Raw genomic sequence first — 27,176 nt, 5'->3', positions numbered from 1 at the left:
GACAGAGATTTTTCTTCAATTTTGGAAAATTCTTGGCCATTATTTCTTTGAATACTGCTTCTGCCCATTTTCTCCATTCCTTCCTTCTGATTCCAGTTATGTGCGTCAGCCTTTTGAGTACGTCACATGTCTCTGACGTTCTGGACTCTTCCCCTGCCCAAGTCCCCAGCATCTGGTGTCTCCCCCCTCCCCCTCCCCCCATGGCCACTCCCAGCCGTGGCCCAGGCCACACGCTTCCCTTCCTGGCCCAGCGTCGTCCATCCTCTCCCCTCCTTCCTTGTCTCCTCTCCCAGCCGGATACCCAGAGAGGGCAGGAGCCTCGGCCTCTGGGTCCAGGGTCAGGTCCTGCTAGGGACACTCAACTGTGGCTCGCCCACCCTGTGCCCACTGACCCTCCAAGGACCCCCCTGGGTCACTCCTCACTGGATTCAGAGCACGTTTGGCTTGCGGTGGGGCGAAGGGCAGTTTGGAGCAGGCTTCTGTGCTCTCTGGCCCCCAGAAAGGACAGGCACCAGCAGAGGAGAGCCACCCTAGGCTGGGAAGTCCCGCCAGACCCAGGAAGGGCGTGGCAGGGGTCCACGGGGTCAGCCCTGGACCAACAGCCTGGGAAGGGGGCTTCTCGGAGACCAGGGACCGTGGTAGGAAAGACCTTGGCGTCTGAGGCCACGGGGCCAGGGAGGTGCTCAGAGGACATGCGGCCGCAGCCCCCTGCTGTCCCATCCCTGCAGGAGCCGGGCCCTGTCAGCTCACAGAGGTCACCAGCCGTGAGGGCTCCACACAACTTGACATGAGGTTTCTCAAGGGAAGGCTGAGGTCAGGGGTGCTGGCTGGAGGGCCGGCTGCTGAAGGGCAAGGGAGGCCCTCAGGGCAGAGCTCGGTTACCCAGGCCAGATGTCACAAGCCCACAGAACAGCACAGATGGTGCCAGCGCCACCCAGGGATAGTCAGGGGGTGGGCAGGATAAGCCACAGCATGCGGGCACCCGCTGGTCGCTCAAGAGAACTGAGCACTTCACCCCCTAAACTAGTCAAAGAACTAGTAACAGCCCCCAACCTGGGCGCCAGCCCCAGCCAATGTGGAGGGCGTGGCCTGGCCCAGGGGGACATCCTCCCCTTGCAGGCTGCATGGCCCTGGTCCGGCCCACACCACCCCAGTTTCAGGGCCTCGCCTGTAAGATAGGCCCCATCTGTCTCGCGGGGCCATGGAGACGTTTCTGTGAGAAACCAGAAGAGGGCCTGGCTTCCAGGCCCTTAGCCAGGGCAGCCGCTGTCTTAGGACCGGACATCTGCGTAAAGGTCTTAACGCTACCGGCCAAGAACAAAGAACTTGTTCTGTGAGGGAGGAAGGGTGTGGGGTTAAAGGAGCTCCAAACAGTAGAAACCAGGAGCCGACGACAGAGACCACGGTCCCAGCACCCCCGCGGTGGACAGAAGGTAAAGAATTAGCTCACACAGAAGCGTGAGGTTTACCACCCTCTAAAGCTCGGCAGGGACAAGCTACCCACCGTTGAGGTGTCCAGTAAAGGCAAAGCAAGACCAGCCTTGTCCAGAGAGGTCACTGCCAACCCCCAGGAGCAGTCACAGAAGGGAGGGGGCTCAGAGGCAAACACCGCCCTCCCCTCCCCTTCCCTCTCTCACCCCCCCACCCCCACCCCCCACCCCGCCAACCTGATTTTCCGCAGCAACGTGTGGAAGGGCCGGAAGAGCTCGGACATGTCCTCTGCCTTGCGGTCCAGGTTCAGGGGTCCATCCGCATAGACCACGAGGCCACTGCATCCAAGACAGAAAGCCAGCCTGACGTCAAGTCCTGCAGCCGCGTGGCCAGCCCAGACCACACCCCGCACACGCTTCCCCTCTGCGATCGAGTCGTAAATAAGTTTAGAAAAAAGCAGTGAAAATTATGACCCAGATTTTATCGTCTTTCGAAGTTGATTAGCCTATGTCCGTTTGAGGGATCATAAAATAATGATAAAAATATGGCTGCACACCTCCCAGCCGCAATCAGATAAATCAGCATCAAGGTTTGTTGCTAAAATCTGCCTCCTTGAAAATGGAAACACTGGATTTGTGTTTAAATATACCACAAATGCAGAGGTTGGTGAGAACTGGCCCTGGAACCATCTACTCCAAAAGGGAAACAGGAGTTGGAGGTGAAGCCCAGCCCAGCCCTCCACCAGCGTGGAGCCCTGACCCCAGGGCTGGCCCCTGGGGGTGTGGGTCCTGCAGGAGCATGGCGCAGACAGGGCGAGGTTTTTCCAGACAGCGCCCCGCAGGCTGTCCTCCCAGCTCTCCCACCTCTCCCTCGTTCCGTCCACACGCCCCAGGTCCAGGGGCTGCCCGAGACTTTCCGACTCACACTTGCCACAGGCTCTCACGGTTCCCGGCCCCACCAGGCTGTGAATGTCGTGTCCCGGCCGCTGTCTCCAAAGCCCCCTTCCCCTCCCAGCACTCTGGCCCACGGTCAGGCACCCTTCAAGATGGGGGCAGCCTCCTGACACCCCTCAGGCAGGATGGACCCTCCTGCTGGGCGTCCCCGTGCCTCGAGAGGACCCCCTTCACTGGACTGGGCCCCACGGCCCATCTGGCTCTGCCCAGATGCCAGCTCCGGGTGCCCCAATTCCACGGCAGGGGGTCCCGTGTTCACCTCCGTAGCCACAGCCCCACCCATCTCCAGGCGCGTGACCATCATTCCAGATCCGTCTCTCGGAGAGAGGACCTATCCCTGAGGACCCTTCTCTGGATGCCTCCTGCACCTCTTGGGTGCCCAGGGACCGTCCACCCGTGAACACGGGCCTGTCCCCTCGCGGCCCCATGGCGCATAGGTCGGCGCCTCGGGGGCTTGTCTGTGTAAATGAGGAGCCGCTGGCACGTCTCTGAGGACGAACAGGATCTTATTTCAGGCCTCAGGGTCTGGTCACCCATCCAGCTGGGAGCCCCCATTACTTCTGGAAAACACCCAGTTCAGTGAGAAAAACTGAAAAACAAAGTTGAACGAGGAGACTGTTTTCCCCTAAAAAAAAGGTTGGTTTCATGGGCAAAAAGATTTCCTTTTTTTCTAAAAACAGGAAAAACATGGGCTGTGAGACCCCCCCTGGGGCACACCTGGCCGTGACCATCATGACCAGTGGCCTCCAGGCCCCTAGGAGAGACCAGCTCGAGGGCCTGTGTCCTGAGCCAGCGGAGGGCAGAGGGCACGGCTGGGCCTCCATTCCTTCTGGGCTGCTTCACGGATCTTCCATGAGCTAACGGTCATGGTTCAATTAACCGTGTTTGAGGGACGATTTCCCAAGGCAGAGCCTTAACCTGGTGGGTAAATGCAGCGGTCTCAGGGCAAAGGCAGAGTGAAAACAGGCAGAAGAAAGAGTTTGGGGAATCCTGGCCATCTCCTCTTTCAGAAAGCAGTGACGGGGGCAGGGAGGGACCCTGTCTCCTCTCCTGGGTCCTGGGGAGGCCTGGGCTGCCCCCCAGTGAGCAAGCAGGGTCCCTCCTGCCCAGCACGGCCTCCATGGAGCTGCGAGCCCCGGAAAAGAATCCATTCAGCAGGAGAAGTCTGTGCACAGACCCCTAAAGCCACCGTGCCCACCCCCTCTGGTGGGAGACCGGGGGACCTAGGCCATTCCCGCGGCTCTGTCCAGCGGTGCTCGCACGCGCCGGAGCACCCAGGGTTCCCTCCCGCTCAGCAGCTCTGGGAAGTGACGCCAACTGCCAGGACAGGCAGAGAGGAGGTCGTGGGCCGGCCACGTTTCTGCGTCCCCATGACGGGGCACCCCTGCGGACAAGGGTGAGGCTGGTCTTCGTGTCCCAGGAGGAGCGCATCAGATACCTGTTCAGTGTCCAGCTGGCCCGGGTGCTGATGCAACGGGTGGGGGTGGGAAGGGAAGATGGGGGGAACCAGGCCTGGAAATAAGCCATCAGGGGGAGAGCTTCAGCCCCACAGGGCTGGTGACCCTGGCATCGCGCCCTCTCAGCCCACGTCCATGCAAGGCAGCCCCACAGTGGAGCCTGGCAGGCACGTGGCTGGGCCCGGGGGTGCCCCGGCATAATGCGGGGGATGGTGAGGGGTCGGCCCAGGTCCAGCTCGCGTGGGCCGGGGGGAGCACGCCCGGCATGGAGGGAGGGCCCGCCCCACCCCCACTCTTTAGGTGTCTTTCACTTTCTTGGTAATGTCCTTTGATGCACAGATTTTAAATTTTGATAAAGTCCAATGTATTATTTTTAAAAATTTGTTGCTCATGCTTTTGGTGTCAAATCTAAGAATCCACCACCAAATCTCAGAAGACAAAGATTCAGCTCGTCATAGACACACTACTATATATAAAATAGGTAACTCATAAGGACCTACTGTAGAGCACAGGGAACTCTACTCAATACTCCATAATGACCTATATGGGAAAAGAGTGGATATATATGTATACGTGTAACCGATTCACTTTGCTGTACACCTGAACCTAACACAGCATTGTAAACCAGCCATACGCCCATAAAAATTAAATTAAAAATAAGAAAAAGAAGAAAAGAGAAAGATTCACCTGTGTGTTGGTCAGAGTTCTCCAGAGAAAGGTGACCGACACACATGCATGTGCCCACACACACACACGCACACACACACGGCTGCACGACGTGAATGTACTTAATGCCATTGTGTACGTTCAGAAAGGGTTAAAATGGTCAGTTTTATGTCATGCATATTTTATCACAATAAAAAAGTAACATTTGCTGCTTTGATTTCTGTTACAAAACGTATACCTATCACGCTCAGATATTTAGTAGAGACGCACTGGTGATGAGTTTTGTACTTGATACACTAGGATCCTTCCCTGACATCTGGGATTCACCTTTCATGTTGTTTAAGTAGCTAGAGTATCATTTTTAATCAATCCCTTCATTCCGGGTCTATCCCCCCCCCATCAAATTTTTATGATTAAAACGTCAGTGAAAAACTTTACAAATTCCTATTCGTGCCCTGTCAGATCAGCACAACAAAATTCTGCGAAAATTCACTGCGCTACCACCTGCCGGGCACTAAGGACACGTGAGTGGGTGCAGGTGAGCACCCCTGCCCCGTGACACTTATAGGCCCATGGGGGAGACACAAGTCACCCCAATCCTGTTTACACGAAATATCCGAACAGGCAAATCTACAGAGAGATGGGACTACGGGGGTGGAGGTGATGGCTGAGGGGTAAGTGGTATCTTTTCAGTGATGATGACGCCCTGAAATTAGTGGTGACGGTTGCACAACTCTGCAAATTGACTAAAAACCACTGAATCGTACACTTCAAATGGGTGAGTCATATGGTACGTGAATTTTATCTCAATAACATGGCTTAAAAGTAATCTCCTGGGAGGAAACATGGGAACACCCTGTGCAGGAAGTGGTGAGCACCCAGGAAGGGAGTGGGCGGCAGGTGAGGCGGGGAGAGAAGGTTGGAGGGGACCCTGAGATTGCGGAGGGCCGGGCAGGGGGCATTGTCCACACTCGCCTTTGCTCCCACGGGCTGGAGCCACAGGAAGGCCCGAGCCCTCGGCTGCCAAGAAGCAGGTGGGCCAGGGGACTGGACGGGAACCTTCACTGGCCCGGGAGAAGAGATCCACCCCAGACGGTCCCTGCACCAAACCCCCAACCGCACCCCAGCATCCAGAATACTCCACGGCAACTGCTTGCCTTGTGTACGTGTGTGCCTCCCTCACGATCATCCCCATATCTCTGGGGACAAGCACAGGACCGGCATGCAGTAGGTGCTTAATACACGCTCACAGGTGAATCCAGGAAGGAGTGAGTCCTGGGCCCCAAGCTGGGCAGCAGTGGCCTCTGTGGACAACAAGGAATTGAGAGAGGGAGCTGGGTGGCTGCACTGTGGGTCCCACAGGGACCCTGTGAGCGTCTCTGAAGGGGGCGGCTGGCTCCAGGACCAGCTGCTTACAAGCCAGTTCTCCCCACTCCTTCTGGTTAAGCCTGGCACTCCTCAGATCCTCAGACCCACAGCCTGGCTGCGAGGTTGGAGACCTGCTTCTGTTGGGGGGCTGGGGGCTCTAGGGGGCCTGAGGGCTTCTCAGTGGCTGCCGTGAAGCCCCCAGACTCTGGGCTCCTGCCCCGCCTCCACTTCAACTTCAGACCCAGCCTCTCCTCGCTGCGACTCAGAGCCTCCCCTCATGACCTCAGAGGTCCCGCGGCTCCGCTTCCAGGCCTCCCTCCAGCCTAAGCTGGAGAGGACCCCACGCGAGGCCTCCAGGAGGTGCCCGACAGGAAAAAGGCCCCACCCAGGGCACTCCCGAGACAAGGACCCAGACAAGTTCAGGTGTCAGAAGGTGGCCTGAGGTCAGCAGAGAGGGCCCAGTGACCCCACTCAGGGAGAAGCCTTGGAAGGCCAGCTCGGTGAGCACGGCGAGGCTGGACAGTACCACCCTGCACACCCTAGCCTTGGGCCGCCGGCACCGGGGAGCCTCAAGGAGCTGAGCACATACCACGGACTCGAGCGTGGAAACCCAGAAACATGTGTTTCTGTTCAACGTCCTTGCTTTTATCTTAAGACGGGCGTGCTGTCTAAGAGTCTCTGGCCCTCCCCCGAGATTTAGAACAGGTTCCCTCTAAGACAGTGGAAACTGACAGGAGGTTCTGGAAAGGTTCTGGCTCCTCCCAAGACCACTGCAGAGACGTCCCAGAGGGAAGGCAGCTCTGGAGCACAGTGAGGCCAGGAGGAGCGAGGTGGGGGCCAGGCCGGTCCCCAAGCCCAAGGCGAGACTCAAATGTGGGGAGCTGACCCTGCACACCGGAGGCGGCCGCTCAGGCTTCCCCGAGTGCTGGGCACTGGCAGCCCCACCCCGCCTGCCCACCTCCCCGGGCCCTCCTCGCCAAGTCCGCTCTGCACTTCACGGCACGTCAGGCTCCCCGCCACGACACCTCCACAGTCCCGGGCAGTGGAAGTCGCTTCTGGCTCGGCCCAGGGTCTCTGCCTGGCCTGCTCCCCACCCCTCCCGCACGCGGCACACGACTCGTCCAGCTCCCTGCGGTCCAGGGACGCCCCTCTGTCCCAGAGGCTGGCCCATCCTGCAGCGCTGCCACCGCCCCACGGACCTGCCGTAGGAGGTGCTCACCCGCAGTGAGTTCTCCCCAGGGCCTGTGCCTCTGTGTCCCCCGCACGCTCCCCAGGCCAGTCCACTGACATCCACACCTACAACCGGCTCCCGGCCTAGCTGCACCCCAGCTGCCCCCCGGGCGCCTGTGCCTACCTGCCCCACGCTCCCTCACCTGGAGGGAGGGAAGGCGGTCTGTGTCTGGGAGTCCGGGTGCGGCTGAGCAGAGTGGACCAAGCCCAGAACAGCTGGGCTCTGACCCTGGCTCTGAGAGGCTCCGCAAGGCTCAGCACATGACCAAGTACTTCCTGTCAAGCGTGCTTGACGACTGACCCCACGTGCTGCCGTGACACCTTTGAGGCCACAGACCCCAGAGGCCTAACCCAGCGCTCCCCTGCTCTCAGCAGCCGCGCGCCCACCCCATCGCAAGGCCGGCTGCCGCCCACCTGCCCCTCACCCAACAGGCTCCACCTCCCTGCCAGCCCATGAATCCTCCAAACACGCCCACCACGTCCTCCGGCGGGGACCAGGGGCACCTCACCTCCCGTCCCTTCAAAGCCGCTCCCACAGCCCCTGATGGGGCCCCTGTGCCTGAGTGTGGGGGCCTCTTCCCAGGGCTGGGGGTGCACGTGGCTGTCATGCTCACCCGTCCTGCACCATCTAGGCTGGCTGAGCGGGAGGCACTCGGAACACCTGGTTCCTTGTCTGCTGGGACAAGGGCAGGACCACCTGGCAGCTGCCCTGGGGTGGCTGAGCAGCCCCCTTCAGGGTACACGTACCACTTACCACCACCCAGAGAGGCCTGGCACCACGGACCCGATGATCCTGCCAGGTTTCTGAGAAACGACGGTCCCAGGCAGGGGAACACTCACCACACGATGGCCAACCTGGGGATGGTGAACATGAGGGCTGGCTCGTAGTCATCAATCATGTCCTGGGTCAGGTACCCGAAGTCCAGGGCCCTGGCAGGGGAGAGAGAGAGTGAGCAGGGGCGACCCACGGCCAGACAGGGCAGGGCAAGGCAGCCGTGCAACCCTCACCCACGTCGGCGCTTGGGGGCCAGCTGCTGGACGAGCCCCGCTCTGCAAGTTCCGGTGCAGGGGGCTGACGCTTGGCCTGCCCCATCTTCCCAATTCCTGACCCCACTGCTGACGGAGGAAGCAGGGGTGAGTGAGGGGTGCTCGCCGAGGGGAGCTAGTGAGGACAGCTGTGCTGTCAGGCACCCAAAGCGGAAGGATAAACGTGGAGCAGAAACACTGCTCTGAACCATTTCACACGGCGAAGAAACCCGAATTGCTCTCCCGGATTTCTTCTCTTTTGCAGGTATATGAACCGCTTTCTCTACGTGCGTGAGCAAGTGCTGCTGGCGTCGTCATGTTCTAAATAAAGGGTATTTCCTGTCATCTTATTCTTGAGTGACTTGAAATATCTCTCAGCGTACAACAGTGAATAATTCGTCTTTAAAATTAACAAACTGACGACGTGATATTAGACACCTTCAAAACTTACCTACTACTGAAGTGCAAGTCACATATAAGGAACATTCTGGATTAAATCTTAGTCCCAAAGTCTATTCAGAAAATCTGACTTCAAATCTGACCCCACACGCCCCATACAAGCCACGACGAGAATAGTGATGATTCACCTCCAAAACCCAGCTCAGCAAAGGTTCCATCCTGGCCTGTAGGGAAGAAGAGTGGACAAAACAAAAGCAGGAGGTGGGGAGTGAGGGCCACTGGGTGTCTCCCAGAGCCAAGATGAGGAGAGGAAGAGGTGAGGAGATGGGGAGGTGAGGAGGTGAGGAGAGGAGGAGTGGAGGTGAGGAGGTATGCAGGTGATGAGGTGAGATGGAGGGAGGAGAAAGGAGGGGAGAAGGTGAGGAAGTGATGAGGTGAGGGAGGTGAAGGAGGTGAGGAGAGGAAGGTGAGGGAGGTGAGGGAGGTGAGGAGAGGGAGGTAAGGGAGGTGAGGAGAGGGAGGTGAGGGAGGTGAGGGAGGTGAGGGAGGTGAGGGAGGTGAGGAGGTGAGGAGGTGAGGAGGTGAGGGAGGTGAGGAGGTGAGGGAGGTGAGGGAGGTGAGATGAGGGAGGTCAGGGAGGTGAGGGAGGTGTGGAGGTGAGGGAGGTGAGGGAGGTGAGGAGGTGAGGGAGGTGAGGGAGGTGAGGGAGGTGAGGAGGTGAGGGAGGTGAGGAAGATGAGGTGAGGGAGGGGAGGGAGGTGAAGGAGGGGAGGGGGTGAGGGAGGTGAGGGAGGTGAGGGAGATGAGGTGAGAGAGGGGAGGGAGGTGAAGGAGGTGAGGGGGTGAGGGAGGTGAGGGGGTGAGGGAGGTGAGGGAGGTGAGGAGGTGAGGGAGGTGATGGAGGTGAGGAGGTGAGAGAGGTGAGGGAGATTAGGTGAGGGAGGGGAGGGAGGTGAAGGAGGTGAGGCGGTGAGGGAGGTGAGGGAGGTGAGGAGGTGAGGTGGGGGAGGTGGGGGAGGTGAGGGAGGTATGGGAGGTGAGGAGGTGAGGGAGGTGAGGAGGTGAGGGAGGTGAGGGAGATGAGGTGAGAGAGGGGAAGGAGGTGAAGGAGGTGAGGGGGTGAGGGAGGTGAGGGAGTGAGGGAGGTGAGGAGGTGAGGGAGGTGAGGGAGATGAGGTGAGGGAGGGGAGGGAGGTGAAGGAGGTGAGGAGTGAGGGAGGTGAGGGAGGTGAGGAGGTGAGGGAGGTGAGGAGGTGAGGGAGGTGAGGGAGGTGAGGGAGGGGAGGGAGGTGAGGGAGTTGAGGGAGGTGAGGAGGTGAGGGAGGTGAGGGAGGTGAGGGAGGTGAGGGGAGGTGAGGGAGGTGAGGAGGGGAGGGAGGTGAGGGAGATGAGGTGAGGGAGGGGAGGAAGGTGAAGGAGGTGAGGGGGTGAGGGAGGTGAGGAGGTGAGGGAGGTGAGGTGAGGGAGGTGAGGGAGGTGAGGTGAGGGAGGTGAGGGAGGTGAGGGAGATGAGGAGGTGAGGGAGGTGAGGTAGGTGAGAGAGATGAGGAGGTGAGGGAGGTGAGGTAGGTGAGAGAGATGAGGAGGTGAGGGAGGTGAGGCAGGTGAGGGCGGTGAGGAGGTGAGGAGGTGAGGGAGCTGAGGGAGGTGAGGGAGGTGAGGGAGGTGAGGGAGATGAGGAGGTGAGGGAGGTGAGGTAGGTGAGGGAGGTGAGGTGAGGGAGGTGAGGGAGGTGAGGGAGGTGAGGGAGGTGAGGAGGTGAGGGAGTGAGGGAGGTGAGGGAGGTGAGGAGGTGAGGGAGGTGAGGAGGTGAGGGAGGTGAGGTGAGGGTGGTGAGGGAGGTGAGGGAGGTGAGGAGGTGAGGGAGGTGAGGGAGATGACGTGAGGGAGGGGAGGGAGGTGAAGGAGGTGAGGAGGGGAGGGAGGTGAGGAGGTGAGGGACGTGAGGAGGTGAGGGAGGTGAGGGTGTGAGGGAGGTGAAAGAGGTGAGGTGAGCGAGGTGAGGGAGGTGAGGGAGATGAAGTGAGGGAGGTGAGGGAGGTGAGGAGGGGAGGGAGGTGAGGGAGGTGATGGAGGTGAGGGAGGTGAGGAGGTGAGGGAGGTGAGATGAGGGAGGTCAGGGGGGTGAGGAGGTGAGGAGATGAGGGAGGTGAGGGAGGTGTGGAGGTGAGGAGGTGAGGGAGGTGAGGTAGGTGAGGAGGTGAGGGGCTGAGGGAGGTGAGGGAGGTGAGGCAGGTGAGGTGAGGGAGATGAGGGAGATGAGGAGGTGAGGGAGGTGAGGGAGGTGAGGAGGTGAGGGAGGTGAGGGAGGTGAGGAAAGGAGGGAGGTGAGGGAGATGAGGTGAGGGAGGTGAGGGAGGTGAGGAGGTGAGGGAGGTGAGGAGTTGAGGGAGGTGAGGAGGAGAGGGAGGTGAGGAGGTGAGGAGGTGAGGGAGGTGAGGAGGTGAGGGAGGTGAGGGAGGTGAGGAGGTGAGGGAGGTGAGGGAGCTGAGGTGAGGGAGGGGAGGGGAGGTGAAGGAGGTGAGGAGGTGAGGGAGGTGAGGGAGGTGAGAGAGGTGAGGAGGTGGGGGAGGTGGGGGAGGTGGGGCAGGTGAGGGAGGTGTGGTGAGGGAGGTGAGGGAGATGAGGTGAGGGAGGTGAGGGAGGTGAGGGATGTGAGGGAGGTGAGGAGGTGAGGAGGTCTGGGAGGTGAAGAGGTGAGGGAGGTGAGGGAGTTGATGGAGGTGAGGGAGGTGAGGAGGTGAGGGAGGTGAGGAGGTTAGGGAGGTGAGTTGTGGTAGGTGAGGGAGGTGAGGAGATGAGGAGGTGAGGGAGGTGAGGGAGGTGAGGAGGTGAGGGAGGTGAGGGAGGTGAGGGAGGTGAGGAGGTGAGCGACGTGAGGAGGCGGGGGAGGTGGGGGAGGTGAGGGAGGTGTGGAGGTGAGGAGGTGAGGAGGTGATGGAGGTGAGGGAGGTGAGGAGGTGAGGAGGGGAGGGAGGTGAGGAGGTGAGGATGTGAGAGAGGTGAGGGAGGTGGTGTGGTGAGGAAGTGAGGAGGTGAGGGAGGTGAGGAAGTGAGGGAGGTAAGGAGGTGAGGGAGGTGAGGGAGGTGAGGGAGGTGAGGAGGTGAGGGAGGTGAGGAGGTGAGGGTGGTGAGGGTGATGAGGGAGGTGAGGGAGGTGAGGAGGTGAGGAGGTGAGGAGGTGAGAAGGTGAGGGGGTGGGGGAGGTGACGGAGGTATGGGAGGTGAGGCGGTGAGGGAGGTGAGGCGGTGAGGGAGGTGAGGGAGGTGAGGGAGGTGAGGAGGTGAGGGAGGTGAGGTGAGGGAGGTGAGGAGGTGAGGTCCGGGAGGTGAGGGAGGTGAGGGAGATGAGGAGGTGAGGGAGGTGAGGGAGGTGAGGAGGTGAGAGAGGTGAGGGAGATGAGGTGAGGGAGGGGAGGGAGGTGAAGGAGGTGAGGCAGTGAGGGAGGTGAGGGAGGTGAGGCGGTGAGGGAGGTGAGGGTGGTGAGGAGGTGAGGTGGGGGAGGTGGGGGAGGTGAGGGAGGTATGGGAGGTGAGGAGGTGAGGGAGGTGAGGAGGTGAGGGAGGTGAGGGAGATGAGGTGAGAGAGGGGAGGTAGGTGAAGGAGGTGAGGGGGTGAGGGAGGTGAGGGGGTGAGGGAGGTGAGGGAGGTGTGAAGGTGAGGAAGTGAGGAGGTGAGGGAGGTGAGGAGGTGAGGATGTGAGAGAGGTGAGGGAGGTGGTGTGGTGAGGAAGTGAGGAGGTGAGGGAGGTGAGGAAGTGAGGGAGGTGAGGAGGTGAGGGTGGTGAGGAGGTGAGGGAGGTGAGGGAGATGAGAAGGTGAGGGAGGTGAGGGACGTGAGGTGAGGGAGGTGATGGAGGTGAGGGAGGTGAGGGTGGTGAGGGAGGTGAGGAGATGAGGGAGGGGAGGGAGGTGAAGGACGTGAGGGGGTGAGGGAGGTGAGGGAGGTGAGGAGGTGAGGGAGGTGAGGAGGTGAGGGAGGTGAGGAGGTGAGGGAGGTGAGGGAGGGGAGGGAGGTGAAGGAGGTGAGGGGGTGAGGGAGGTTAGGGAGGCGAGGAGGTGAGGAGGTGGGGAGGTGGGGGAGGTGAGGGAGGTACGGGAGGTGAGGAGGTGAGGGAGGTGAGGAGGTGAGGGAGGTGAGGAGGTGAGGGAGGTGAGGTGAGGGAGGTGAGGGAGGTGAGGAGGTGAGGAGGTGAGGGAGGTGAGGGAAATGAGGAGGTGAGGGAGGGGAGGGAGGTGAGGGGGTGAGGCAGGTGATAGAGGTGGGGAGGTGAGTGAGGTGAGGGAGGTGAGGGAGGTGAGGAGGTGAGGGAGGGGAGGGAGGTGAGGAGGTGAGGGAGGTGAGGGAGGTGAGGAGGTGAGGGAAGTGAGTGAGGTATGGGAGGTGAGGAGGTGAGGGTGGTGAGGGAGGTGAGGGAAGTGAGGAGGTGAGGAAGGTGAGGGAGGTGAGGAGGTGAGGGAGGGGAGGGAGGTGAGGAGGTGAGGGAGGTGAGCGAGGTGAGGAGGTGAGGAGGTGAGGGTGCTGAGGGAGGTGAGGGAAGTGAGGAGGTGAGGGAGGTGAGGGAGGTGAGGGAGGGGAGGGAGGTGAGGAGGTGAGGGAGGTGAGGGAGGTGAGGAGGTGAGGGAGGTGAGTGAGGTATGGGAGGTGAGGAGGTGAGGGAGGTGAGGAGGTGAGGGCGGTGAGGGAGGTGAGCCAGGTGAGGAGGTGAGGAGGTGAGGGTGGTGAGGGAGGTGAGGGAAGTGAGGAGGTGAGGGAGGTGAGGGAGGTGAGGAGGTGAGGGAGGTGAGGGAGGTGAGGAGGTCAGCATGGAGCCCTTCTCAACCACGTCAGCTCCTCCTGCAGGGTCTGGGCCCAGAGAAAGGGGACACTGGGGCTGAGGAACAGTGGTGTGTGGGGAGGCCCTGTGGCACATGCACATGGTGCCCCTGTCCCGTTGCAGCCCTCACCCAGGCCCGGGGCCGCAGGAGCCCCGCCATTCCCAGGTGGCCTCACCTCTCCACCGTCTCACAGAACAGCACGATGACCTCCTGCTGCACGTAGTACTCCCGCGGGGACTTCACGGGCACCATGGCCGACACGTAGCTGCAAACAGAGAGAAGGGAGTGAGGGCCATCTGGTATCTCCCGGAACCAAGGGTGTCTTAACTGACAACCAAATGAGGTCCCTCCAACTGGAGCCCGGCTGCATCTCAGCAGCTTCATAAACACACACCCCCAGCATCACCGTTTATATTTTGAGCCAAAGCTCCTCCCAGGGTCAGGCCTCAAGCAGCACCTCCTTGGGTCCCACAGCCCTGCCCACCCCGGAACCGCCACTGCCCACTGCCCCGACTGTCCCCAGCCTCGAGGTAGTGAATGACCCTGTGCAGGGCGGGTGGACAACCCCTGGGCCCCCACGCAGGGCAGGGCCGGGGGCTCCACCCACTCTCCAGGTGAGAACATTTTTCTGTCACTATTTTTTCTTGTTACGAAAGCTTAGTTGGAAAGATGTGGAGCAGACAGAGCCGGCCAAAACTATTAAGCTCATTTGTGGCGCCCACTCCCTAGAGAACCGGCTGGAATGCCTGACTTCCTTCTAGGGCCCACAAGGCACAGGACGGACAGTTTTCATTAACCGGGCCACCGTGGACGGGCTCTGGGGTCCTGCTTCTCATCTACCTCCAGCGTCTCTGTGTCTGTGGACACCGCGCAGGCCCCTCCCCGCAGTCCCGGGTCCTCCACAGCCCGTCCTGTGAGGGCCCCAGGGACCACGCCATGTCCTTTGCCGCGGGCGGGCGGGAACGCCCCAGGGAGCTAGTGGGGGTGCGAAGGGCAGACCCGCTGAGCTGGAGAGGCGCCCCCCTCACCCCACGGAGCTGGGGGCCCCAGCAGGCCCCCAAGCGGCCTCCACTTCCTCCTGGCTCCTCCTGCCGCGTCCCACGTCTGGGCACAGAGACGTGCTGGGGGCGGGGCGTTGTGCTGACCGTGACCTTCACCCGCAGGACCACCAGCAGCAGAGGTGCTGGGCGGGACCCGGCGTCTCTTGCGTCCCTGGGTCACCTCTGCCCGCCCCCGCCCCCCCCCCCCCACCCCGCGACGGCCCGGAACCAGCCCGCGCCTCCCTCCGCGGAGTTTTCCTGCTGCAGACGCAGAGCCAGCGGAGCTGCCCGCCCCCAGCCTCCCCACGGGGCAAAGGGTTATGGTTCCTCGGTCACCTCAGCTCGAACTCGGCGAACAGCACGTCGAAGTGCCTCAGCGCCTCCCGCATCTTCTCCGTGTAGGTGTTGAGGTCCCGCAGCGCCTGGTCGCGGAGGGCGCCGCGCACGTCCTCCAGGCTGCGGGTCAGCTCCTTGGCCAGCGGCCGCATGGCCATGCTCTCCAGCTCGCGGTTCATGATGATGGAGCCAGCGGCAAGGCACTGCGGGCGGCAGAGGGCGTCAGGGAGGCCCCACCCGCGTGTCCTCGGCGCCCGGAGCGTGCGGGCTTCTGGAACCCACGACAGCGGGCGCTGAGAAAGGCCCCCCCCCCCTCCACGGCGCCCGAGAAGACTGTACAGCCAGAGGTGGGACCGGAGGGCAGAGCAACGGCGGGGCTGGGGCGCCTCATCCCGGAGACGCCTCCCAGGCCTCCCTTCCGGGAGCCCCTCCCTCATATTCCTGCCCCCCTCCCCCCTCCGCTCTGGGGCGCCTGCTCCCTCCTGGTTTCTCTTAGATGCAGAGCCATCACGGCGGTGAGAACAAGTGCCCTCGGGTTTGGGGGCTCCATGCAGGGGCCTCCGGGCCATGTGACTCCTGTCCCCTCCCCACCCGGCCCACAGACGCCAGGTTCCGGCCGTACTCCAGGTCCACCGCAGCGGGACTGACCGCGGCTCCCCAGGAAATCCAGGTTGTTCTAGGAAGCAGACGCCTCGTGTCCATAAAGGCTCCCTGCATCACCTCATGGCTTGCACAGCTGCCCCTGCCCCTGGGACCCGCTTTGCAGAGCTGAGCACTGAGGCTGGGGGGAGAGACGGCCTAGCCAGGGCCCCAGCAGGGACGCCCAACCAGGTGCGGCTCAGAGGAGCCGGGTGGAGTGGGCTGAAAGGGGGGAGCCTGTGGGCACGAGGGCCCGGCAGCGTGGGGGAGGGGGGCATTCCAGGAGTCCTGCAGAGCTGAGGCGGGGAGGACGGGGCAGCGCACACCCCTAGGGTCCCGAGAGCAAGGCCAAAGGGTCGTCTGGGTGTCCCACGGGTCACCACTGGCCGGGGTGAGGCTGGTCCTGCCTCCCCGGGCGGGCACCTCCCTCCCGTGCCTCAGGCTCCTCCTCAGGAGGTGAAGACCAAGATGGGAGGGGCCCTGTGCGTGGGGCTGGAGTGCGGGCCAGGGCGCAGGCGCCCCGCCCCGCAAGAAGCAACAGTCCTGCGGGTGCAGGACGGGCAGTGCTGTTCCGAATACCAGCATCATTGTAGTAAGAACCGCTTTTAGGCCCTACGTGTCTGGGGGCCTGAGAACCTCATAGAAATCACATGTGAGGCCTCGTGTCTCTATTTGCTTGTGTATAGTTTCCAGGGAGCGTGTTCTCGCCTCCCCACCACCCTACAGGCTCAGCACCACCTGTAACCCTTGGAGGAGGAGACGCCGGGCCCTGCAGCACCGTGACCCCGGACCCCGGCAGCCACCCACTACCTCGGCGCCAAACCAGAGCTGGCCGGCCAGGTTGTCGTGCCGGATCTCCTCGGGGAACTTGACACAGAAATCCCGTGGGGCGCGGTCCTGGGGGATGCACACATCCATGATCTGGTTAATGATGTTTAACACGTTGTCCTGAAACAGAAACAGGAAGTGCGCTAAGACGCAGCTCCAGCTGGCGGCTGACAGGACTGCTTGGAAAGTCCGAGAAGCAAGCCCAGTGCAGGTTAGGGTGACGAGGTGATGTGGTAGCACACGTGGGCCTGCTCTGCGACTGCTACAAGGAGCTCAAACTTTCCAGAAGTATCCAGAGTGAAGAGCACACCCTTCCCCACGTCCAGGTGTCTAGAGCACCCGCTACGAGGGCTGAGGGCGCGTCCCACGTCAGTCACCAAGTTCATGGTGCATCGCCCTTTGTGACGGCTGTACCTTTCCCTGCGGACCTGCGCACCTGGGCTCCCTGCAGCCTCAGCCACGATGACCGCCCCGAGCATCTCTCTGAACTCCTGTACACAAATTTCTTAGGAGAGAGCTGGAGGAATGGAAATGCTAGGTGGACAGACACACAAAAAGTGGATTTTCACCACCCACTTGCTGTGCTGCTTTGATTAACATATAAGCCTGTGTCACCCTGGGCATGATCGCGACACAGGCAAGACCTGCTGTCGGGACAGGCATCACTAGGAGACCACGTGTAAGACTGGTCTTCTCAAACCTGTTTTACTGCATCTTAAATTACATCCCATTCTTTTCTCAAAATTGTCCTGTTCTTTAAACGTCCATCATCATTCAGTAGAATTGTAAGAATGTTGAAAGTTTAGTTTGTTTCTTTAATTTGTTAAAGGTAAGATTAATACCCATTCATCCCAGAGAAACTGGAAACATGGGAAAGTGGAGGGGCAGGGAATGTCCTTGGGACAGTGACTGCAGGTGGCACGCTTCCGGTTCTTGTCCCCGTGGGCTGCTTCCCATCAGCAGCACGGTTGGGATCATCTGTGGACATAATTTTGTACTCTGCTGCTGTCATTTACTGTTGGGACCTGTTATTATCACTTTCCACAAATCCAGCTTGTGACGGGGAGCCACGTAAGATTCCAGCACACGGACCATCCTTTTAACTCCCTGCTTCCTCTTCTGCTGGACATTTACGTCATTTCTAATTTACCGTGAGTAACGCAATCACCACTGCGGTGCCTGACACTGAATTTTGGGTTAGTCCCTCAGAATCCACTCATCCCTAGAAGTAGCATTACAAAGTCAAAGAGTGTGAAGTGCATTTATAGGCCCTAATTACATTCCACCAAGCTGCTTTCCAAAAAAAGACAGCACACCCTCACCCTCAGCAGTTTCGTATCTCAACAGTCCTCCTCTCCACCCTCTGAGGCTTGAGTTTCATTTTTCTTAGGCAGTAGATGTGAGCGGGAAGCATGACTTTCTAATGCAAACAACTGATGCTCTAAACTCTGAAGGAAATTCTGCACCATAAGGAAATCGCACAAAACATAAAAATAAATCCAACCAACATCAAGTGGTCCTACTGTCAGCTCTGTTTAAAAGGTTTTCTGGGTGGGCAGGTCTCTTTCTCACGATTCAACGAAGTAATGAACAAATAGTGGCAAAAATAACAGCAAGGGCTCAGAAAACGTCAGCTGGTATTGAGAGCCAGGAATCTTAGCCCAGCAAGGTGGCAAGGCTTACCCAAAGTTGTGTGGCCTTTTAGTGGCAGTGCTCCCACCCTGCCCAGCCCCAGGATGGCACCTGCCTGAGGGTGAGGGCTTTTCCCCTGCACTGATGGGTCCCCAGTGATAGAGCAGTGCTGAACACACAGTGTCCCTCAACGACGTTTACTGGGGCGTCTGATTCCACCCAAGGTGGGGCAACATGCATGAAATTTACCTCTTCAAACAACAATAATGGAAGCAAATGAGACAGCGGTTGTCCAGACACTGGACGTCAGGCAGTAAGTGATCCCAGAGAGAAGAGAAACAAATGAGGTGGGAGCTATGACTGCCCAGCTCACTGCCCGGAGGGAATTTTCAGGTCGTGGCACAGACAGAAGGTACCCACGTGGGACCCAGCAAACTCCCTAGTTGAAGAGACAGAGCTGAGAGCCCGGGGAGACCAAGGCAGCCAGAATCCAGAGGACAGAGTAGCAGACATAAGTGAGCTGCCCAGGGAGACAGCCTCTGGGGAGGCCCCTGAGTATGCAGCTGGGCACAGGCCCGAAGAGTAGAGAAGTTCACGGTTCACAGGGCATTGGGTAGATACCGAAAGTGTCTTGCCTCGGTAGCAGGCTATTCTTAGCCCCAGACTAAACACAGCTCTGATCCTGCCTAACACCTTAAAGAAACAGGATGCAAAAGGATCAAACCATTTCTAAGTAACAAACTGTATCACAGAACAAAGCTAAAAAAAGTTTATGGAAAAAAAGATTCAGCTCTCAGCAAGGTAAAATTCCCAAGGTCAGGCATCCAATTCAAAAATTGCCAGGCTTGGGCTTCCCTGGTGGCACGTGGTTAAGAATCCGCCTGCCAATGCAGGGGACACGGGTTCGAGCCCTGGTCCGGGAAGATCCCATATGCCACAGAGCAACTAAGCCCATGCACCACAACTACTGAGCCTGTGCTCTAGAGCCCACAAGCCACAACGACTGAAGCCTGTGCACTGCAACTACTGAAGCCCGCGCTCCTAGAGCCCGTGCTCCGCGACAAAGAGAAGCCACCACGATGGGAAGCCTGCGCACCACAACGAAGAGTAGCCCCTGCTCGCTGCAACTAGAGAAAGCCCGCGTGCAGCAACAGAGACCCAACGCAGCCAAAAATAAATAAGTTTTTAAAAATTATTTTAAAAATTACCAGGCTTGCAAAGAATTAAGAAAATATGACACATGATGAAAAGAAAAAGCAACCCATCGAAACCAACCCAGACCTGACAGAGGTGATAGAACAGGGGATGAAGGTAGCTGTCATAACTGACTTGTGTGTGTTCAGAAAGTTACGTAGAATCAATGAAGAAACAAAAAGGTCTCAAACTGATCCAGAGACAAAACTTACAGTATCTGAGGTGAAAACAAAAATACACGGGATGGGATTAACCTCAGATTAGACAGGTCAGAAAAAAAGAACAATAAACTTGGAGACATAGCAATTGAAACTTCCCAAATTTATCAGAGAGAAAATACCAATAATAATAATAGAAGAGACCATCAGTGAGTTCTAGGACAACCTCAATATGTCAAAATATGTATAATTCAAGACCCAAGAGGAGGAGAACTGAAACAAAAAAATATGTGAAGGAATAGTGACTAATTTTTCCCCAAATTTAATGACAACTATAAACTCACAGATCCAACAAGTTCAATGAACCCTAAGCACAGGAAACACAAAGAAAGCGATACAAAGTCACACCATAGTCAAATGGATGAAAACTAATAAAATGAGAAAATCTCACAAGTAGCAAGAGAAAAAATTGTACATACAAGGAACAAAGGTAAGATGACATTAGCGTTCTCACTGGAAACAATGCACGTGAGAAGAGTGGAAGAACATCTTTCAAGTATTGAGGGGAAAATGATAACTTAGGATTCTAAACCCAGCAAAAATAGCTTTCCAAGTTGATGGCAAGATAAGAATTCATGACCAGCAGACTTGCACTACAAAAAATGCTAAAGAAAGTCTTTCATGCAAAAGGGAAAAGACACCAGATGGAAATTGAGATCTTCACGAAGGAACAGAGAGACCAGAGAGGGCGACCGCACGGGAAAAATGCAAGAGCCTTTATTATTGTTTAATTTTCTTTACAAAACATTTGACTGTTTAAACAAAAACACTGACAATATAGTGTGAGTCTAAACACATGTAAGACGAACACGTATGACATAAAGACATAAGACTACTTTCAAAGAGTTCGATACCACCTCACACATACAGTAGGGACCTTACAGGGGCTGATCCCATCTGTCCCTCCAGGATCAGCTGCTGTTACTGCTGCTGTTGCTGTGGGTGATGGGGCGGACAGTAATAAAAATAGTTAATAACATCTAAATGTAATTTACCATATCAACAAACTAACAGGAAAGGAAAACACACGATAACCTCAACAGACACAGAGCATTTGAAAAAAATCCAACATCCATCCATTCCTGATAAAACTCTCAGCAAGCTATGAATAGATGGCAACTTCCTCAGCCTGAAAAAGAGCATCTATGAAAACCCTACGATAGCTAACATCACACTGAATGGTGAAAAACTCAATGCTTTTCCCAAAATTGATCTATAGATTAAATGTGATCCCAATCAAAAACTCAGGCTTTTTTTTGTAGACATCTACAAGCTGTTTTTAAGTTTCATATGGAAATGCAAAGAACCTAGAACAGCCACAACAACTTTGAAATAGAAGAACAAAGTTGGAGATCTGATGCCCTCTGATTTTACAACTTACTTTAAACCTACCATAATTATGACAATGTGATACTGGCCTTAAGACAGATCAGTGGAACGGACTAGAGGACCCAGAAATAGACCCACACAGATATGGACAAATGATGTTCAACAAAGGTGCAGAAACAGTTTAGTACAAAAAGGACAGCCTTTTCAGTGAGAAAGGATGGTCTTTCAACAAATGAGGCTGGAACAATTGAAAATGCATTTGCAAAAAGAAATACGAATGTTGGTTGAAAGCTCACACCATATACTCAAGTTAGGTCAACATGGATGAGAGACCTAAATATAAAACCTCACAACTACTGAAGCCCGTGTGGCTAGAGCCCGTGCTCCGCAACAAGAGAAGCCACCACAGTGAGAAGCCCGCGCACCACGAGGAAGAGTAGCCACTGCTTGCCGCAACTAGAGAAAGGCCGCGCGCAGCAACAGACCCAACGCAGCCAAATAAATAAAGAAATAAAAAACCTTTCTTTCTTTCTGAAAGAAAATGAGAAAATTTGATGACCTTGGGTTAGACCAAGATTTCTTAGATATGACACCAAAAGGATGATCTATATAAGGAAAAAATAGGTAAATTGGGCTGCATCAAAATTTGAAACTTAGGCTCTTCGCAAAACTGCTAGGAGAATGACAAGATAATCCATAGACTGGGAGAAGATGTTCGCAAGTCATCATCTGATAAGGGATTTAGTGTCCTCACGTGGTCGTTCTTCTGTGCCTGTGTCCTAACTGCCTCTTCTTGTAAGGACATCACTCAGATTGGATCAGGGCCCACCCCAGTGACCTCATTCTACCTTAATCAGCTCTTTAAGGGCTCCACCTCCAAATGCAGTCACACCTGAGGCGCTATGAGTTAGGGCTTCAACACATGAATCGGGGGCAGGGTGGGGACACACTTCAGTGCGTAACAACAGCCCAGAATGCATTTCATCCTACTGCACCATCAGCATGATTCCTTAAATCCTTTATGATTTTTCTGAAGCAAGAAGGAAAACGAAAACCCGTGCAAACGTCATCAGAAACCACCTGCACACTCGTGTGCCCTAGCCCACAATTTTCCTGAAGAAAGTTCAGTTTACGCAAAGGCGCATTACTTAGATTCCTTCTAACTGGGATGAGAGTCAGCCCAGCGAGGCTGAACCGCAATGCACCTGCCTCACCCTCCACAGTGCCACATGGGAGAAGCTGCGGTTCACTGGGCCTCTGCTGCGTGCCTGGTCAGGCTGGAGACTTAGCTAGAAGACCCCATTTCGGGTCAAAAGGTTCAAAACACCACACCCAGCGTGGCACCAGCCTGTCCGGCTGACCCCAGACAGAAGGTATGACCTGAGCGGCACTGAGACCAACGTGAGGACCCGCAGGGGCCCCCGGAAAGCAGAGCCGGGCCAGGCTGGCATTGCCATGCGTACTCTGCACAGATGCCCCCTGCTCAGCTGAGGGTCCACCTGGTCTGATGGGACCTGGGAGGCCTGAGGTGCCCCCAACAGGGGGCTGAGCCACTACCCAGGGCCGAGAAATTCATGACCTCTGGGTACTTGGCAGGGGCGTCCACATCCTCTAGAACTGACTCACAGGTGCTGGGAACTTCAGGGGATGGGGGACCAGCTAAATCTGGAGTTGGGTGACCTCCCCAGGGCAACCGTGCTCTAAAATCAAGGCCAGCAAGTGACCCGGCAGAGTGGGCTGCAGCCAGCCGCCTCCGTCAGACCTGCACGTTATCTCGGTTCTCGTGCTGTGATCACACACATCACCCCGTGCTCTCGGCCTTTGTCGAAGCCCCTCCCTGACCGCAACGGCCTGCCAAATGCCCACCTCCCCTGCGCCTGCCTGGCTCCCTCCTATGACATCATCCACCCTCTGCCCAGGGGCACCTCTGCAAGTGAGTGCTGTTGAATGAAGGAATGAATGAACAAGTGAACTGACAGCATCGTGAAGGTCAATGAAAATTACAAATGGCAAAATGCCTGCTTCGGGGAGTTCCCTGGTGGTCTAGTGGTTAGGATTCCGGGCTTTCACTGCCATGACCCTGATTCAGTCCCTGGTTGGGGAACTGAGATCCCACAAGCTGATCAGCACAGCCAAAAAAAAAAAAAAAAAAGTACCTGTTTCAAGAGAGATGTTAGAAATAAAAGTGACCTTCCAACCTAAATAGCTGAGCTTTGTAGAAATTCACTGTAGTGCGAAACCCTGACAAAACAAGGAGCTCCAGTAACTGGCCAGTGAAACAAATGTGACAGTGACAAGCCTTTATGAAGTTACGGTACACACGGGGAGGCTCACTTCGGCGCCTCTTCTAAGTCCGTTTTCCCGGGGCGGGCAGCTGAGTACAGAGCCAGCACCCAGGATGCCTCAGCCATAACTTTCAGCCACGCGTTTGTGGGGAGAGGAGTCCTCCCAGCGGGCCTGGCTGCTGCCCTCTGCGAGGCCTGTGTGCGGGGCTGGCCCTGGGCTGGCGTCCGGGAGCTGGGGTGTTGGGATGGGGGGCTCCCTGGGCCTCCCCTGCTGTGTCTGTGCTGACACCCTTCCCCCCTCCCCGGGGCCGGAGTTCGGTGTGTGCCCGGCAGAGGGGCCCGCGGAGCCTGCGGGCCCGCAATGAGAGCCCCGGTTCTGAGTCTCTGACGAGCTTCCCTGGGGACAGCGTGTCGCTCGGGGGTGGAGCGTGGCCTGCGTGACTCCACGAGACGGGGTTCTGGAAGCTAGTGCCTGTTTCCTCTGGACCTCGCCCCCAGGCCCTCTCCCTTCAGTGGTTCTGCTTCACAGCCCTTCACTGTGATGGATCAGAGCCTTGAGTATACGTGAGCCCTTTGTGTCCTCCTGCTGGAAGCCCAGCGTGGCTTTGGGGACCCCGACACAGGGGTCTTCAGACAGCAGTGAGAAGTGAAAGACGCTTGTGTCGCTATGTGAGCATGAACTACTTTGGCTGATTTTTATGATTCGTTTCTCGACCTTTTTTTTTTTTATTGTGGTACGCGGGCCTCTCACTGTTGTGGCCTCTCCCGTTGCGGAGCACAGGCTCTGGACGCGCAGGCTCAGCGGCCATGGCTCACGGGCCCAGCCGCTCCGCGGCATGTGGGATCTTCCCGGACTGGGGCATGAACCCGTGTCCCCTGCATCGGCAGGCAAACTCTCAACCACTGCGCCACCAGGGAAGCCCTCTCGACCTTTTTAAAGCGGCCTCACACGCATCCACTCCCAGGGCCGTCCCCCCTCTCTGATTTTCCCTGCCGAGGCTCTGCAAGGCACAAGCCGAGTTTCACCCCACTCGGTCACTCTGTGTAACATGCAGTTACAATAGCCAGTGAGCGGGCATAAGTGGCCTTGGGAGTAAACACAGCCCCCTGCAGGTAGCCCCACCCTGTGGTGGGGGGAGGGGGCAAAGAGAGGCCTCCTCGCTGCCAGCGGTGGGCGAGCTGAGGGCACAGGAAGGACATCCTCCGGTGGGGAAGCAGGGCATCGACAGACCAGCCAGTCGGGAGACCCTCCTGTCCCCTTGGTCCCTGGACCCTCCTGAGAGATGGGAATGGGATGGGGTGTACTCTTCCCGTCCCCTCAAGGATTCTGTAAGAACCCTTGATGCTTGAAACACACGATGGGACATTTGCTTCCCCAGACCCACCCCTGTGATCTAGGACGCACAGCCCTCACCTCCCCGGTGGAGAGACTCAGACTGGTGGGCTGAATACACCGAGAAGGTTCTGGAACTTGATGACCGACCCAGACGGTCACTTGACAAAACTTGCTTCATCCACGTGCTCTAGTGCTGGCGAAACCTCCCGGGTTCAGGGAACCGAGAGGAATTCCCAGCATGGTGTCCAGGACCAGGTGAACCCTACAGCAGGAGGTCGCCACCCTGCCAGCTCTGCGGCGGCCCCGCGGGCCGTCGTCCCCTTCCTCGTGCCGGCTCCTCGTCCTCCCACGTTCCTCTCCGAGGGTGTCCCGCGAACCCGCCCCTTCCAACCTGCTCTTGTCCCCGGGATGTCCTCCCCCGCCCCACTCCGGTCCGGTTTCCCTCCCTGAGGCGCTCCCCTGGCCCGCGCCCTCCTTCCCCTCCGTCCCGCCGCTCACCTGGCAGGAGCGGAACTGGCTGACGAGCAGCGTGCAGCGCTGGGGGTCCTTCCGCCCGTCCAGACTGTCCAGCTCGGCGGCCACCTGGCTCAGCTCCTCGTCCGCGTGGTAGAACTGCGCCAGCAGCTGCGGGTCCGACCGCTGCGGGGAGAGAGGGGGTGAGCGCCCCTTGTGGGGCGTGGCCTTGTCCCCACCGTGGGCGGGGAGGGCGTGGCCTTGTCCCCACCGTGGGCGGGGCCCGTCACCCCGCCGGCTCCCCTGAGGCCCCGGGGGTGGGGAGAAGGACCCCAGACGAGGGCTGGGGAGGGCCGGGGCGCGGGACGGTGGAATCAGCGCTCAGAAAGGAGTTTTAGTCCTAAACTAAACTGAAGTGATGAAGGCGGCCGCTGAAGGAAGGGCGCGGGCCGCTCCCCAGCCTCCTCCCAGCGCTCAGCCCAGTTTCCACGACCCAGGAGGTGCGGGGCTTTGTGGCGGGAAACGCTTCTCTCAGAGGCTCACCTCCCACGAAAGGCACGGGGCGTTCTTCTGATTCTGGGTCTTCAGGCGTAACCCCACCCTCGGAGCGAAGGCCCAGCTCCGTGCGCCTCCGCCCGTCCTGCCGGCCACGTGACCGCCCAGGTCTGTCCCCAGCTCCAGCCCCGCCGGCCACGTGCTGTCCTGTCCACACGCTCACGCCCACCCCAGGCCTCCGCGCTGTGCTCCCTCCAGCCGAGGTGCCAAGGGCTGTCCCCTTGGATGTGAGTCTCCAGGATTAGGACAAGCCCACGGGAAGGGTGGTAAGGCCCTCAAACATGTTTTTATAAAAGGTGCCCTTCAGGATGGGACAGAGAAAGACAGAAGAGAAGGAAAGACCCAATCAACCCTCGGTTCCCTCCTTCTTCTACCTAAGATTCAGCACATGGCTGTCTTTACACCCTACATTTTGTTGAACATAAGGTAACTTATTTTTGTAATTTCTTTCAGCTCACTGCTCGATGGAGCCCGTGTTCCCCCCCGCCTCCCCCTACGTGGCCCATCCCAGGGTGGTTCTTTCCTCCGCTCAGGGTACTTGGTCATTCATCAGTGCCTGACTCTGGGTCACTCGGGATGCCGGCCCAAACCCCTTGGGTGGTGAGTAAGCCCCTCAGGCGGGCTGCGCCGACCTCGGGCAGGAGGGAGGGGGGCTTCAGTGATTGGCCCAGGAGGCAGACATGTGACCCAGGCTTCTCCACAGGAAAGCGGCGGGGATTCACCGATCCGTGCACACACCCAGCAAAGGCACCTGCGCACCCACTGCCAAGGATGCAGGGCTGGGGACACGGCCAGGAATGGGGCAGGTCCAGATCCTGGCCCCCGCCATGGGCTCAGCTGACTCACGCCCAGGAGGGCCACCAGTGACCCCTCTGTGATGAGACAGGAACCAGGTTGGGGTCAGGGGCTGGCAGTACATTTTTGCCCCTTTCCTATTGTGCTGACCGGAAGGAAAGACGGAAGGAGAGGGGCTGGGAGGTGGGGAGCCGGCTGACTCTCTGAATGGTGCCCTCACCCACTGTCCCTGCCACCCTGAGTCAAGCTCCCCCCACCCCGACCCACATCCCTCCATTAAGGCCCATTTGGACCCATTTCCCACCCTGAAGCCTCCTCTTAGTTTCAGAAGCTGGGAGGAGGGAGAGACACCCTTGCCCTCTGACCCCCCAACCAGGGTTCAATCTCGTGTCTTCAGGGCCTGGCAGACACCTACATGGGGGAGAAGACAAAAGGGAGCAGTGGGCCTTGTGGAGAACTGGAAAGGGCCTGCCTGCCCGGGGAGAGGCCAGGGAAGAAAACAACAGCACCCAGTCCTGGAGGACCCCAGCCAACCCCCACAAGCCTTGCGTGGGCTAAACGTCTCCGTGACCACGAACAGCCTCCCGCTCTCCCTGCGAAGGGCACGGGGTGGGCGTGGTGGAATCTGCCACCTTGGAATCGATGCAGAGACAAACCCTTTGGGCTCACCTCGCTTTGTTTTCAGTAAATCAAAGACCTTAAGAGCACACCTACGAATGTGTTGACCATTAGCAAAGAGAGAGCTGAGCACACACACACACACACACAGCAGAAACTAGAGAATAAAAAAAAAAAATTTTAACCTAACAATTATCTTTATTTTGTTGAGACACAAAAGATCTGTGTGATTTTTAAATTTTTTTTTTTGATTTTTAAATTTTAAGTGATATTCTGAGACAGCTTTCCAGCCCCCTCAAGACCGGCATTTCCAAAGAAGAATCAAAAGTTCCCTGTGTCTCCCGGGGATGCCGAGGGGCAGCAGGAGAATCTTAACCGAGTGCGGCCGCCATACTCACCCGGACACCCCAGATGCTAGGGAGACAGAACCTCCGGGCAGAAGTCCAGGAAATGAATGAACACAACTTACAGAACTCAATCTGTGCTGATTAACAGAATCCAAAAGAAAATTTTGGTGCTACATTTCCATTTCTAAGTATGCAAAGAATGAAGCAAACACAGCGGTCTCCA

At 57.8% G+C, this 27,176-nt stretch overlaps 1 protein-coding gene across 3 annotated transcripts in view; it reads right to left on the bottom strand.

The window, feature by feature from the left end:
• Positions 1 to 24,818, bottom strand: part of ZFYVE28 (zinc finger FYVE-type containing 28) — a 63,577-nt gene extending 38,759 nt beyond the window's left edge. For 2 of the 3 annotated variants that reach the window (XM_065877558.1, XM_065877559.1), the window contains exons 1-6: positions 24,684 to 24,818; positions 16,174 to 16,311; positions 14,725 to 14,927; positions 13,524 to 13,613; positions 7,946 to 8,035; positions 1,668 to 1,769 (exon numbers count right to left, since the gene is read on the bottom strand). In XM_065877558.1, coding sequence (XP_065733630.1) covers positions 1,668 to 1,769; positions 7,946 to 8,035; positions 13,524 to 13,613; positions 14,725 to 14,927; positions 16,174 to 16,281 — 593 coding nt within the window. In that variant the 5' untranslated portion in view covers positions 16,282 to 16,311; positions 24,684 to 24,818. The remainder of the gene's footprint in view (positions 1 to 1,667; positions 1,770 to 7,945; positions 8,036 to 13,523; positions 13,614 to 14,724; positions 14,928 to 16,173; positions 16,312 to 24,683) is intronic. The other variant, XM_065877560.1, reaches the window with a different exon arrangement.
• Positions 24,819 to 27,176: the final 2,358 nt, after the last annotated feature.

Source organism: Phocoena phocoena, chromosome 5 (genome assembly GCF_963924675.1).
Source record: "Phocoena phocoena chromosome 5, mPhoPho1.1, whole genome shotgun sequence".
NCBI classification, from domain to species: Eukaryota; Metazoa; Chordata; class Mammalia; order Artiodactyla; family Phocoenidae; genus Phocoena; species Phocoena phocoena.
This window is presented reverse-complemented; position numbering and strand designations above follow the sequence as displayed.